The sequence below is a fragment of the Ctenocephalides felis genome, unplaced genomic scaffold (genome assembly GCF_003426905.1).
Source record: "Ctenocephalides felis isolate EL2017-DRISC unplaced genomic scaffold, ASM342690v1 CF-g0.4_SCAFFOLD_01886, whole genome shotgun sequence".
In the NCBI taxonomy this organism is placed as follows: domain Eukaryota; kingdom Metazoa; phylum Arthropoda; class Insecta; order Siphonaptera; family Pulicidae; genus Ctenocephalides; species Ctenocephalides felis.
Genome location: NW_020538040.1, coordinates 7,421,184 through 7,435,860, shown reverse-complemented (window position 1 = coordinate 7,435,860; position 14,677 = coordinate 7,421,184). Strand labels below are relative to the sequence as shown.

The following is a 14,677-nucleotide window of genomic DNA, read 5'->3' as shown; positions in this document are numbered from 1 at the left end:
CAAACCTGCCTAAGCCTATAGTCAGGTATTTTTACCCGCCCCGCTTATAGTGCTTCAAGCTTTATTAACGTGAAATATTTTCTTATTACAGAGCAGCGTCCAAGTCTTATCTCTAATCCAAGAGCTCTTACCCCACGTATCAGCCCTGAATCTACTGTCCTCCAACGACACCAAACCGGAGGACATGGCAACCAGCCACCAATCATCACAAACCACCAGCAGCACCTCGACAGGCACTCATTATGCCCTGGTCGAATCGGAACATCCTTACAAACCCAGTTGCATCGTGAATTATCGAATCAGATTTCCATCAGGAGTCAAATGGATGGTGTTAGAATTCGATCCTAAATGTGGAACTGTTCAGCCTGAAGACACACTAGAGTTGTTTATTCCGAAGGAATTTTATTCGGGAAGCCAGAAAGATGATACTGTGCAGGAACCTGATGTCGTCCAGGATGATAAGGATAAGGACAAGTATTTTAGTGCTAATGAGGTTATCGATGTTAATCAAGCTGGACAGCAGGAGAATGATAAGAATGATCAACCGTATTGGCCTGCTTTGCATAAGATGAGCAACATGTAAGTACTAATAGTAATAAACTAGTGGTATCATGCCTTAAGGGGCACAACTAGTGTAACCGCCTAAAAAAAAGGTGATTTTTGGGAATTTATATTAAAAAAACTACTTTATCAATCATTATCAAAATTTTAGTAATATATTTATACATGTTTTAAGAATACATTGTAAAATTTTTGGAGAAAAAAATAAAATATTTTTCAAGTTATCGTTGATCTCCAACGGCGCGACGAAAAAGACCCTTAACTGCTGCATTGATTCCGGCCTTCTAAGTGGATGAAATCAAAAAAAAATAATTCTCGTTAAACTAGATAATATTGTCTGTAAAATGAACTACGATGAAAAAAATAAATCAAAAATTGACAAAATGGCGGCGTTTTTTCAAAAAAAGTCGAATTTTACCCAAAATTTTGGTCGTTTTTCGACTGCCAAAATTCGATTTTTGATCCGATCAAAAAATCGATAGTACATTTTACGGAGAACTATATACAGAACATGAAAAAAAAATTTGATAGTGATCGGATCATTCGTTTTTGAGTAATCACTGCAGCAAATTTGGAAAATGCTGTTTCGAGAAAAACGCGTTTAAAGATAAAATGATCGTTGTACTATATACTATTTATATTCTTTTTAAATGGCTGTAACTCAAAAACTATTTGAGATATCGATTTGAAATTTTCATATATTATTTTCAAAGGTATAATCTACCGAAATATGCAAAAAAACAAAAATCGATTTTTTTGAAATTTCACACTAGTTGTGCCCCTTAAGGGGGTATTCTAGTGTAGAGCGATGAATTTTAGGTCATTTTTAAAGTGACGTAAAAGAAAGCGTTGAATGTTTTTACTATCCATTTTTTTACCACTTATTTATTAATATTATTAAAATACAAAACAAAAATTAAAAAATAAAAAAGTTGAAAATTGTAAAAACTGACAGCTGATGAAGTGCGTGGTCTCAAAAAATTTGCACCTCAGTCTTGACATGATTTCAGGCCCCCTAGCCATCGGTAATGCAAAAAATAAAAAGATTATGAATCTACCTTGTAGAAGGGCGAGCAACCTTTTTAGCCCACGGGCCAATTTACATTTTCAAATGTTTTGGCGGGCCGCACGTAATCTTCTATATATATAAAAATAAGTCGGGTTTTCCTCCCTGACGAAATAACTCCAGAACGCACGAACCGATTTCGACAATTTTGCATTCGTTGGAAAGGTCTCGAGCTCCGCAAGGTTTATAGATAAGAAAATTAGTGGTGCATGGCATCGTGCCTTAATGCAAATTGCTGGAACTTCACGCACCGTAATTAAAAATTCGAGTAATGACATTAGTGAGAATTATCAGAATTATGCTTGGTTAAGTCAACGAACAATTCTTGCAGCAAAGTATAATGATGTACACGCACTGAATTTCACGATTCGATCAAAAATTGCTGGCGATTTGGTGACATACCAATGATTCCGACTGGTCTTCCGTTTGACTTCAAACGATTGCAATTTCCAGTTCACAATAACAAGTTGCAAGGCCAATCGCTTAGTGTTTGCGGGATAAATTTCAAATAGTTGCGGATTCACTTTCATTTACTTAGAGAAGTTCAACTAAAAAACACTTCATTTTTGTAATCGAAATAAATTCATTACTGTTGTGCAATAAAATCAAATTTTTTCTTTTCAAATTTAAAACAAACAAAAAATTTCTTCATCTTTCTCACGAAACCATCTGGTGGCGAAACGGAGTTCGTCGGGTTTGCTAGTTTATATATATATATATATATATATATATATATATATATATATCTATCTATATACTAGATGACCCGGCGAACGTTTAGCTACAGAAAATATTTTTAGAAAATCATTAGTATAAGAAATGACTAACTAATTCTGAATGTATATAATAAATATGTGTATATATATATATATATATATATATATTATAATAAATATGTATATATAAATATTATTACATTGATAATTTACCCACTGCAACGCTAAAATACTAACATTCATATTGTAATTATATTGTACTCTGAAAAAAATTCCAGTTTTCTCTCAAAAACAGTTTTATCTCCTGATTTTAAAATTAAATTTCTAATTTTTTTTGCTGAATTTTTTTCTTTTTGTGAGACATTCAAAAACCATGTACTTCTTAAGCGCATCGAGAAATATTTGTACAATAGGATAAGCCTGCAAATCAGTTAGTTTTATCGGAGGTAACCATTTCGTTGTCATTTTTAAAATGTTGCAGCAGATAAAGTGGATAAGTTTAAGCTTTTTTATATGCTCAGAAAAATATTGATCGAATTTCAATTAAAAACGTTCACAAAAAAGGCGATAATAGTGAATTGATCGATTACCGAGCTATATAAAAAATGATTGGACTACTAAAATGACTATTATAAAATAAAAAAAAATTTGGAGTTGTTTGTAGTTCTCTATTTCGCATAAAAAAAATAAAATCAAGAACGAAATTAAAAAAAAATGTTTCAGCCGTACAAGCCATGATAAAAATAAATTGCATTTTTTAATAAAATTGAGGCTTTCTCATAAACTCTGATAAAGGTCTGATCTAAAATTAAGTCAAAATATTTTTAGACTGAGCGCGGGATTAATGTATTTGCAACAAAATTACAAAATTGTCACAAGAAAAGAACAAAAATATAAAATTGAATGAAGTATATATTTTATATAATTACGAGTGTATATTAATATATTAATACAAAATGAACACAAAACTAGTGGCCCACTAGTAGTGGGGCGCATGGCATCGTGCCTTAAGGCAAATTGGTGGAACTTTCCGTACCAAAAATTATTATTTTTTTTAAAAACGATTAACATTTTGAAAAAAATTTACTTCGAAAAAATAAGATTTTTGAGAAACTATAAATTTGAGCAATCGTACTGCTTTAACTGCATACAGACGAAATGTCAAAGCGCGTAAGCGCCGCGTCGCCGTCTAAAGGATAAGCATTGGTACTGAACCCGTAGGAATGTGAACAAAATTTATAGTTATTGTTAAAATATCTATAAAATATCTGATAATTTGATGTGCATATGTCTAATGATCATTTTTGACCGCTAAATGGCATTTTTTTTTTTTTACTTTTTTCATTAGATCTCCGAAACCGCTAGACCTGCCTTTATGAAAATTGACCAATTCTTCATCTTGTCAATACAAGTAAAATGTTTTTTGAATTATTAAAATCGGACGCTCCGTTCTCTTAAAAACTGAGTTACCATTTTTGATACTTTTTGCGCCGTATCTTCGGAACGGCTAGACCTGTCTTTGCCAAAAATTAATCAGCGCGTCTCCTTGTCAATACGAATCGAATGTTGTTTGAATTATTCAAATCGGTTGATCGGTGTTCCCGAAATCGTCGACGAAAATTTGTATCTGCACACACATACACACACACATACACATACACACATACACACACACACTCACACACTCACATACATCCATTTTTTCTAAGGTATGCCAAAATATTCAGAAACCTCTGAAACGTAAAGATATATAAAAATTTTCATTTTCGATTTTTTTGCGATTACTATAACTTGCCCTACGGGAAGTTAATAATATTTATTGCTTTGCCGATAATGTTTTATTAGCAAAGTTGATTTTCTGGCATTTCAGCTCTTAGAACGCAAGTAAATATAAGTTTTATAAAATATCAATGTTACAATCAATGTATAAAATGTCATGTTAAACATTTGGAAGCAGTGGAATGGCACAAAAACGCATGGCAGTTGCAGAGACGGCCGTTTTTCCAGTATGGATTCTTTGTCAGAAATGCTTGGAATATGGACATTCGAGTTATCAATGCACAAGAAAACGCAAATATTTACATAGGGATTCTAGAAGTGAACCCCCTCGTAAAAAAATTCGTTATATGGAGAATAAAAATCAGATGAACAAATTACCAGCTCAAGTAGATGAACAAGGGCCGAGTGGAAAAAATGGTGCAAAGCGATTGAAAAAAAAGTTAAATTCAAAGAATAAATCTCGAGTAGTGGACAGTAGCACCTCAAGTTCAAATAGTTCAGATAACAGCAGCTCTGACAGTGATTCAGATACTAGTGATAGTGATAGCTCCAGCACCAGCTCTTCCTCCAGCTCTAGCTCTAGCTCTAGCTCTAGCACCAGTTCTTCCTCCAGCTCTGGCTCTAGCCTTAGCACCTGCTCCAGCTCTAGCTCTAGCACCAGCTCTTCCTCCAGCTCTAGTTCTAGCACCAGCTCTTCCTCCACTTCTGGCTCTAGCCTTAGCTCCTGGTCATCCTGCACCTCCTGCTATTCCTGCACCTCCTGCTATTCCTGCACCTCCTGCTATTCCTGCACCTCCTGCTCTTCCTGTATCAATTAGGGAATGCAATACCGAATAAAAGTTTTAATACCGGTATTTTAGTCCAGTCATTTGGTGCAAAAAAAGGCTGTTGCCGGTACAGTACTCCGGGAATTCTGAAAATTGGTAATTTTATAGATTTCGAGGTGCTCTTTACGAAAATCAACTTTGCCACCTCAAATTTGAACGGCAAGTTGCCGCTTTATTGGAAAAATGGCGTCAAACAACAGCTTTTTTAAAATATCTCTTTTGAAAATAATTCTCTTTTAATAAAATTTCCTACAATTCTTTAGAAAACTATTTTTTTGTAAAATTGATATTTTGAGAGTACGGCCGCCTCAAAGTCTTTGCTCTCGCTCTCGCCGTAGTATCAAATCTGTCCATATATGACAGCACTTCGTACTTGACCACATTCTTTCTAATAATTAATATTTTCAATATTAAATTGAGCGAATGAGATCTAGAAATAAAATAATTCAAAAAAATTTCTGTTTTTTTTGCTGATTTTTTAACACTTCAAGCTACTTACTTATAGCTACTTCGCCATTGAAGTGTTAAAAAAACAGAAAAATATTTGATTTATTTTATTTCTGTCATATTAGGTTGTCAAATATCTCCCTTCCGCTTTTTTGCTCAAAAAGGCGGAAGGGAGATATTTGACAACCTTACATATGGAGAGATTTTTTCAGAAAATTTTTCAGGAAATTTTCTGAGTAAACAAAGGACACGTCTATGTCGCAATTCGATAGACGTTCTCAGTTTTTTGAAATCATATTTTAATAAACGAAAAAACAATTAGAATGTTCAAAATTAATGAATTAAAATTGCTCGGAACAGACAATACCCGAGTTTAGCTTAATTGTTTTTAAAACTAAAATTAATATTAACAAGTATGTACCAACATGTATCTAATTTTATTTAATTCAATGATTTTTTCATTTAAAAATGTATTATTTTTATTTATTCGAAACCTTTCCTTTCACTATCATAAAAATATTTCCTTTCTTATATGTGAAAATGATACATGAATAATGAATAATTATTTTCAAAGTTATCTAATCAAGATAAACTATTATTTTTTAGTTCTACTAATTAAAATTAAAACAATTTTGTTTACTATCTATAAAATTGAACAATAAGTAACTTCAGTCAAATACTGCTCTAAATAAAACTAAATTTGCAGATAAATTACAGAATATTCGAGCAAAAATGTATTTTCTATATAAAAAACGAAAACCGGTTTTTTAGTAAAATTAAAATTTGAAAACCGGTTTTCTGAAATGTCGGTTTTTGTATATTTGTATAATTTAAATATAAATTTGTTCCGAGAAATTTAAATTTGAGTGCAATATGTATCGAAAAGCGCTTGTGTAAAAATATCGAAAATACCGGTATTTTTAGGGTAAATTCCGGTATTAATACCGCCAAAAAATCGAGCGGTTTACCGGTATTTTGGTATACCGATATACCGGTATTGCATTCCCTAGTATTAAACATTTATCACAATTCTTAAGGCAAAATAGTGGCTATTGTAATTGAAATTGAGATAAATCCAATAACCAATTTTTTAAATTTAAGATAATCTAATTAAAATTGTAATTGCTATAACATAATTTGCAAATTACAATTATTATAATTTTATTTCATATCTTACTACTTCTGTCCAATAAATGAGTATCTCTTTATGCAAGAAAATGATTGAACAATGTGAATTAGAATAGATAATGTTTTTCCGTAAATGAGCTCTTTCAATAGTATACAACCAGCTAAAAAATATTAAGTATTTTATTATAACTTTTACACAATTATGATTTTGTAATCATTTGTAAAAAGTAGTAGTATGCTAATCAAACTACCTGATGTATAATTAATTCTCGAAAAGGAAACAATAAAAGAATTTGAGGTATCATTATTTTGTGAAAAATATTATACACAAAGATTTGTTCTTAAGGTTCACTGCATTATTTTTATACAAAAATAAACATATTCAAAGAATTCTATATTTTCTCTATAAAATTGATTTTGATTCCCAAGTTTTTTGTCAATTTGAGATTTGTAAGCATATTGAAATGCATAAAATAGTAATTATAATAAAATGTACAAAAATGTTTGAAATATTTGTAAACTATTTCCAAATTATTATTATAATTTTACTATTTCTATTATTATTATTTTGTTATATTTTATTATTTTTCTAGTATTATTTTATTATTCAGAAATTTTATTTATATTATTTATTAATTTTATTTTTATTATTATTTGCTTATATTTTATATCAAATCATATTACGGATATTATTTTTATGTAAATTTTATCCTTTGCACTTTTATTTATTAAAGTTTAAATTTATGTAAATTTATGTTATTATTTATCAATATTACTTGATGTTAATAATTTAACAGTTGTAATACTTATTGAAATTAAAAAAAAACAAAAAAACAAAGTGTTAATATATAAGTATTATGTTTCAAAATTGTCGAAGTTGTAGAATTGTTAAGTGGATATAACTCCTCTCTGAAGCGGAGTCAAATCCTAACACACCTACATGTATTTTTTTAATGTTTGCCAAAATATTTAGAAACATTTGAATTATAAAGATATGTGGAAAATAGTTAAGTATATAAAAATATAAAATCCATTGTATGAAAATATAAACAATTTATTAATTACAATATTTTATCATAATTAAAATGACAAGTTTTAATTGTTTTGTCCACTTCCTGCCCAGTGTTGACCTCATAGTTTAAAAAAAAAAATACAGGAAAATACGTTATAAACATATGGTGGAAAAGCAGATTATAGCAGTGTTATGTACTGGTCAATTAGTAGTTCATTCAATGAAATAAATGACAGTTTTGTCGGCAGATCCACTGTATGGCAGATAATTCGACCTTCCATCATCTTCATACTTTGCATATGGTTCTGAATATAAATTACGTGGTAAATTTCCTGAACCTCGATGTCTTGTTGAACTTCGAAGATTCCGCCACGATCTTTTTGACTTCTGTAGCCCTTTGGATTATACATCGGATCAGATATGATATGATTAAAGAGCCATCAACTTGACAAGATGCAGACTTAAGTCTTATGCACCAAAAGACGATTTGTTGAGTTAACGGATAAGGAAAGGTTGAATTACGATTCAAATGACCATTTGATAGTGCATTCAATTCATGACCCGATGTCTAGGCTCAGAATAAATTTTTGTGTCAGCAATAAACACTGAGGTTTGTGTATACAAAATGGGTATACCAACAGAAGTCCGGTATCAGATAGTAAATGCGTTAACTACGATGAACCGAAGACTGGGCGAACCTTATAAGTAGTCACGAAAGACCAGTGATTATTGTGCTGCATCAAAATCTATATTTTTTAAATCCCAAAAAATGCTCTCTTCTCTGTCTTCATCTCAAACGTCGTGGGTCACCAGTGTGGGAGTAGTTATGAATATGAAAGTATAAACTCCATTGGATGAAAATATAAACTATTTAGTAATTACAAAATTTTATGATAACTAAAAAATGACATCATTTTGTTTTTATCATAAAATTTGGTATACCCAATTCTAAAATGGGTATACCAACAGAAGTCCGGTGTCAGGTAGTAAATGCGTTAACTACGATGAACCGAGGGCTGGACGTACCTTAAAAGTAGTCACGGAAGACCAGTGATTATGGCGCTGCATCAAAATCTATATTTTTTAAATCCCAAAAAAATACTCCTTTTCTATCTTCATCTCAAACGTCGTGGGTCATTAATGTGGGGGTAGTTATGAATATAAGAATATGAAATCCATTGGATGAAAATATAAACTATTTATTAATATCAAAATTTTATGATAAATAAAATGACAAGTTATAATTGTTTTTTCCGAATGTCTAGCCTGTTGATTCCCCACAGATATATAAAAAAAATTGTTTTCGATTTTTTTGCGGTTACTATAACTTACCCTAGTTAATGAACTTATCGAAAAACAAATTTGTATTGACCAGAAAATCCGATTTAATAATTTTTGTCATGTAGACGTTTTGAGTCATTCTGAATCGCTTGACGCCTAACATAAACAAAATTATTTCCAATAATTTGTAAATTTACAAAATCGATTCAGGATTTTTGTTGAAAACAAACGTTAACGATTTTATATTATTATTTATTGCGAAGCAAAAGTTTATTGTCACCATAAAATCCGATTTTCTGATTTTATGTTGTCGACGCTTCAAGTCATTTTTAATCGTTTGAAATCATATTTGTACGTGTATGTATATATGGTAACCTTTTTTATTCTCTTTGACATTTTTTTTAAAACCATTCCAAAAATAAGGACTCCAAATCTCAAAAACCGTTTTTTCAGAATTCTAAAAAAGTTCTAAAAGACTTCTAAAAGACTTCTAAAAGTGTTCTAAAAGAGATCTAAAAGAGTTCTAAAAGAGTTCTAAAATAGTTCTAAAATAGTTCTAAAATAGTTCTAAAATAGTTCTAAAATAGTTCTAAAGTAGTTCTAAAGTAGTTCTAAAATAGTTCTAAAATAGTTGTGAAATAGTTCTGAAATAGTTCTAAAATAGTTCTAAAATAGCTCTAAAAGACTTCTAAAAGAAAATTGAATATTTTTTAAAAAAATTATTTTTGGTACGGGAAGCAATTTGCCTCAATGCACGATGCCATACACCACTAGTTTAATGTTTAGTTTATAGACATCATGTTGGGGTCACTAATATGGTATATTTGATTTAGTTATTTCAAAATTCTTAAAAATCTCGAAAACCGTTTTTTCAGAGTTCTAAAAAAGTTCTAAAAGACTTCTAAAAGACTTCTAAAAGAGTTCTAAAAGAGACTTTTAAAAAACTTCTAAAATACTTCTAAAAGAGTTCTGAAAGACTTCTGAAAGACTTGTAAATGACTTGTAAATGACTTGTAAATGACTTCTGAAAGACTTGTAAATGACTTGTAAATGACTTTTGAAAGACTTGTAAATGACATGTAAATGACTTGTAAATGACTTCTAAATGACTTTTAAATGACCTCTAAATGACTTTTAAATGACTTTTAAATGACCTCTAAATGACTTGTAAATGACTTTTAAGTGACCTCTAAATGACTTCTAAAAGAAAATTGAATATTTTTTAAAAAGTATATTTTTGGTACGGGAAGTTATAGCAATTTGCCTTAAGGCACGATGCCACTACTTTGTTTATGTTTTGTTTATAGACATCATGTCGGGGTCACCAATATGATACATTTGATTTGGCATTTGGCAATAATATGGAAATATTTGGAAAATTTGCTCAAAGTTAAACAATAATAATAATTATCATTTATCTAATATTTAGTAATAAAAATTCCACCAAAAATTACCGGGTCACCCAAAAAATTATCTAAAAGAATTAAGCGAGGAATCTCCTACCAGAAGATTGAAAAAAAAAATGGGCGAAATGCGATCTTAAATAAAATGTCAAAATATTAAAAAAAGAGATATCGCAAGGGTATAATCTCTTAAATGCATGTACACCCAGCATATTGTCTTAAAAAATGTATATTATTTTGATCGGCAATAAATCTATGCAAATAAAAAAAAATTAGTAATAAAATTTCAACAATTTACTTTATAATGAAATATTCTATTTTTATTTCTCTTCAGTCCATCCCAATGGCCAGCTTCTGGTGTGATACTACCAGGAAGAGAAGTCATATTCTCGATGGAGACTGCTTCGAATTATTTGAAAGACGACAGATTGAACAGTTATGGGTATGTAAAAAATAAAGGAACCGATGTTATGGCAAGGCCATGTTACGCTTCAACTTCCATGCATCATGCTACTGAATCATACTGAATACTGTCAAAATCCATGTAATTGCTATGCGTTCAGGAATTTCACACATAAACTGCAACGTCACTCGTATGTTGTGAAGCTGAGTCAGAAAGATCCTGTTATCTAACATCGTTTTTTTTTTAACATTTGTGCGGTTTTTGGGTTAGGTTTTCTATCTGACAACCTGAGAAATTAGTATAGAAGTTCAGTAGTTTATCATAAAAATTCTATTCTAATTTAAAATTTTATTCTTAGGTATAAATGCCAAGTTATTGGTTACGAAATGCCACATTCAACAAACGGTATGCAATTGTTAGAGAACGAATTGGCACATTTGGGTGGAATGTGTGCTGCCAGCCTGATTAGAAAGGATTTGGTTTTACCATCAGTTTCTGGTAAGATATGATGAAATATTAAAATTAATAAATGATGGTGGAAAGCATTTTCATTGATATTTTTTTGTCTAAGTTTACGGTTGTGGTTATAATTGTTTTGATTTTGCTTGATAATTTAGTGTATTCAATTAAAATTCAATTCTTTGTGATTCGTCGATGATTTTATTAGACATCGATATTTTTGTACACTTTTTTGTTTATATATATAACATATAAAAATGAATCGCAAAATGTGTTGGTAAGCGCATAACTCAACAACGCCTGGACCAATTTAGCCAATTCTTTTTTTCAAATGTTCGTTGAAGTCCAAGGATGGTTTTTACGTCGAGAAAGAATCGAACTAGTGGTGTATGGCATTGTGCCTTAAGGCAAATTGCTGGAACTTCCCGTACCGTAATGAAATATTCGAGAAATTTTAAACGTTTTCAAATATATTATTACAAATAGTGTAACTTTCATTATTTTTGTATTATCTTGTTTGTTATATCTGAGCAAATCAAATGTAAATCATAAATCAATCAATTTATCTCTAGAACATTAACAATCGTCATTTCATTTTGAATTCAATTTCAAAAATATAGTTGCCCCAAAATGACACAAAATTGAAAAAGTGCTCCATTATAGTCGCAGTCTAAACGCATTTGCAAATAATTCTATGCAACATTTTCACTTATACTGTGCTTAGCTTGGCGGCATTTTCACATTTTCACAGTTTTCTCACAAAATTGGAAAAGTGCTTCTAAACAGTCTAACCGCACTTGCGAAAATATTTGTACCAGAGTGGCGCTTAGACTGTGCTTAGCTTGGGTGATTTTTTGAATTTTTAATCCAAAATTACAAAAATATTTTATGGAAAATAAAAAAAGATGTTGGAATTTTTTATCCTTAAAAGCAATTGTTTTGTCAATACAAGCAGAAAGTTTATTAGATCATTCAAATCGGACGCTTAGTTCACTCAGAAACTGCCATTTTTTGCACATTTAGCTCTGTATCTTCGAAATTGCGGGACCTGTCTTTGCCAAAAACTAATCATCTCTTCTCCCAATCATTACAAATTGAATGCTTTTTAGATTATCAAATCAGATAATCCGTTCTCTCAAAAACTCAATTTCCATTTTGTGCACTCTTTGTTTTTTATCTCCGTAACGGCTGGACCTGCCTTTGCCTAAAAAACTAATCAGCACATCTCTCTATCAATAGGAATCGAATGTTTTTTATACCATTCAAATCGGTTGATTCGTGCGCCCGAAAACGTGGACGAAAAAATGCGGACATACAAAACACACACACTGAGGTATGCTAAAATGTTCAGAAACCTTCAAAACGTCGAGAAATGCTAAAATTTTCATTTTCGATTTTCGGCCCATTACTATAACTACCCTACTAATAATTGACGGGAAAACCCCAAAAGCAGACTTTTTCTTTTTCAAATACAAGCGTTTTCTAACTAAAACGTAGAATCAATTTGAGCTATATTGCTATTATATAAAGTTCATATTAAATCACAAGCACCCTTTGTATACTCCTCTTAAACGATTATGCGGATTTTGATAAATCTTTCTGAAGTTTGTTAAGGAAATTTTCTAGGAAGTATGTGATTATAAGTACTGGGATGTATGTGCAATATCGTAGAAATCTATAATATAAAATAAATGAATAAAAATGAAAAAAACGTCATGCAATTGTTTGCATTGGCAACAAATGAAAACTATCATCTGCCAAAAATTTCAATTTACTTATGATCCTAAATAATATTAGAATATTTATAATAAATTTATGATTATGAATAAGAAAAATGAAATGTCTACCTTATTATTTCCAAAAAGCAGGTGAGATGTGCCAGAAATTGAAATAATATAAGATACAGAATATGTATGGCAGATTGTATGATATACATATGAACAGGATATGACAAATTAATTCACTTGAAATATGAAATTAAGTATTAATCAGTTTTATAATTATTTAAATAATTTAATAATTATTATATATAATAATTAATAATTATTAAATAAAAAAACATAAAACATAATTTTTTAAATATAAGACGTCGAAAGAGTTTATGGTGATGTAGGAAGAGAAAAATTGTAGGAAATGTTTATTTTTTCCTAGAAAAGCAATGTTACAGTATTAATAATTTTAATTATTTTTTAGTTTATTTATAATCTATAATTAGTGAATAATTTATTAAACAATTCCCTCTGAAGCAATCTTTAGATAAGCTTGTATAAAATCTAACTTATGTGGTTACACCACTGTAAATTTTTAGAAAAACCAAAAATTACTTTCTAGGCCTAAAATTGTATAAAATCTAACTTAAGTGGTTACATCACTGTAAAATTTTAGAAAAAAAAATTACACTCTAGGCTTAAAATATACTTTAAACCACTTAGAAAAGGAAAATGACACCGTATGAGGAAAAATATACCGTACCGACACCACTCAAATGCATTAGGGCACAACTAGTGTAACCGCCTAAAAAAAAGGTGATTTTTGGGAATTTATATTAAAAAAACTACTTCATCAATCATTTCAAAATTTTAAGAATATATTTACACATGTTTTAAGAATACATAGTGAAATTTTTGAAAAAAAAAATTAAATATTTTTTAAGTTATCGTCGATCTCCAACGGCGCGACAAAAAAAAAGACCCTTAACTGGTGCTGTGATTCCGGCCTTCTACGTGGATGAAATAAAAAAAATTCTCGTTAAACTAGATAATATTGTCTGTAAAATTGACTACGATAAAGAAAACAAATCAAAAATTGACAGAATGACGGCGTTTTTTAACAAAAAGTCGAATTTTACCCAAAATTTTGGTCGTTTTGGTACTGCCAAAATTCGATTTTTGATCCGATCAAAAGTTCATATGTAAAACATGTAAAACAAATTTGATAGTGATCGGATCATTTGTTTTTGAATAATCGCTGCAGCAAATTCGGAAAATGCCGTTTCGAGAAAAACGCGTTTAAAGATAAAATGATCGTTATACTATATACCATATATACTCTTTAAATGGCTGTGACTCAAAAACTATTTAAGATAGCGATCTAAGATTTTGGTATGTTATTTTTAATCACCTATCGAAATAGGGAAAAATTCGATTTTTTGAAAATTTCACATTAGTTGTGCCCCTTAACCAAAAACATGAAGCAAAATGACCACACGTATCTTCTTAAATATACTAACATATATTATTACAATGCATTTATATTGTATAAATATGTAAAAGCATTTTTACATAATAGATAATCAGTGAAGAGTCAACACATATCAAGATGGTCAATCTTGCTGGGGATAATTTCAACTATGGTCTAAGCAATATTTTACAAATGGTAGTTTTGGAGATTAATATTGGAATCTAAACATGCAATTTTTGGCTTGAAGTCGATTATAAACGGCTTAAGAATGCCAAACAGTCTATGAGGGATGTGCCAAAAGTAGGACGCTCTAATATAAATTCAAGGGAAAAAAAGGAAGAAATTATATATATATATATATATATATATATATATATATATATATATATATATAAAGAGAGAGAGAGGCATATGT

General features: G+C 30.1%; 1 protein-coding gene across 1 annotated transcript in view; it reads left to right on the top strand.

Moving 5' to 3' along the window:
• LOC113378632 (E3 ubiquitin-protein ligase highwire-like) overlaps positions 1-14,677 on the top strand; it is a 374,874-nt gene that overhangs the window by 78,655 nt on the left and 281,542 nt on the right. Inside the window, 3 exon segments of the mRNA XM_026619187.1 lie at positions 92-579; positions 10,555-10,662; positions 10,982-11,121. Of these exon segments, the coding sequence (XP_026474972.1) occupies positions 92-579; positions 10,555-10,662; positions 10,982-11,121 (736 nt within the window).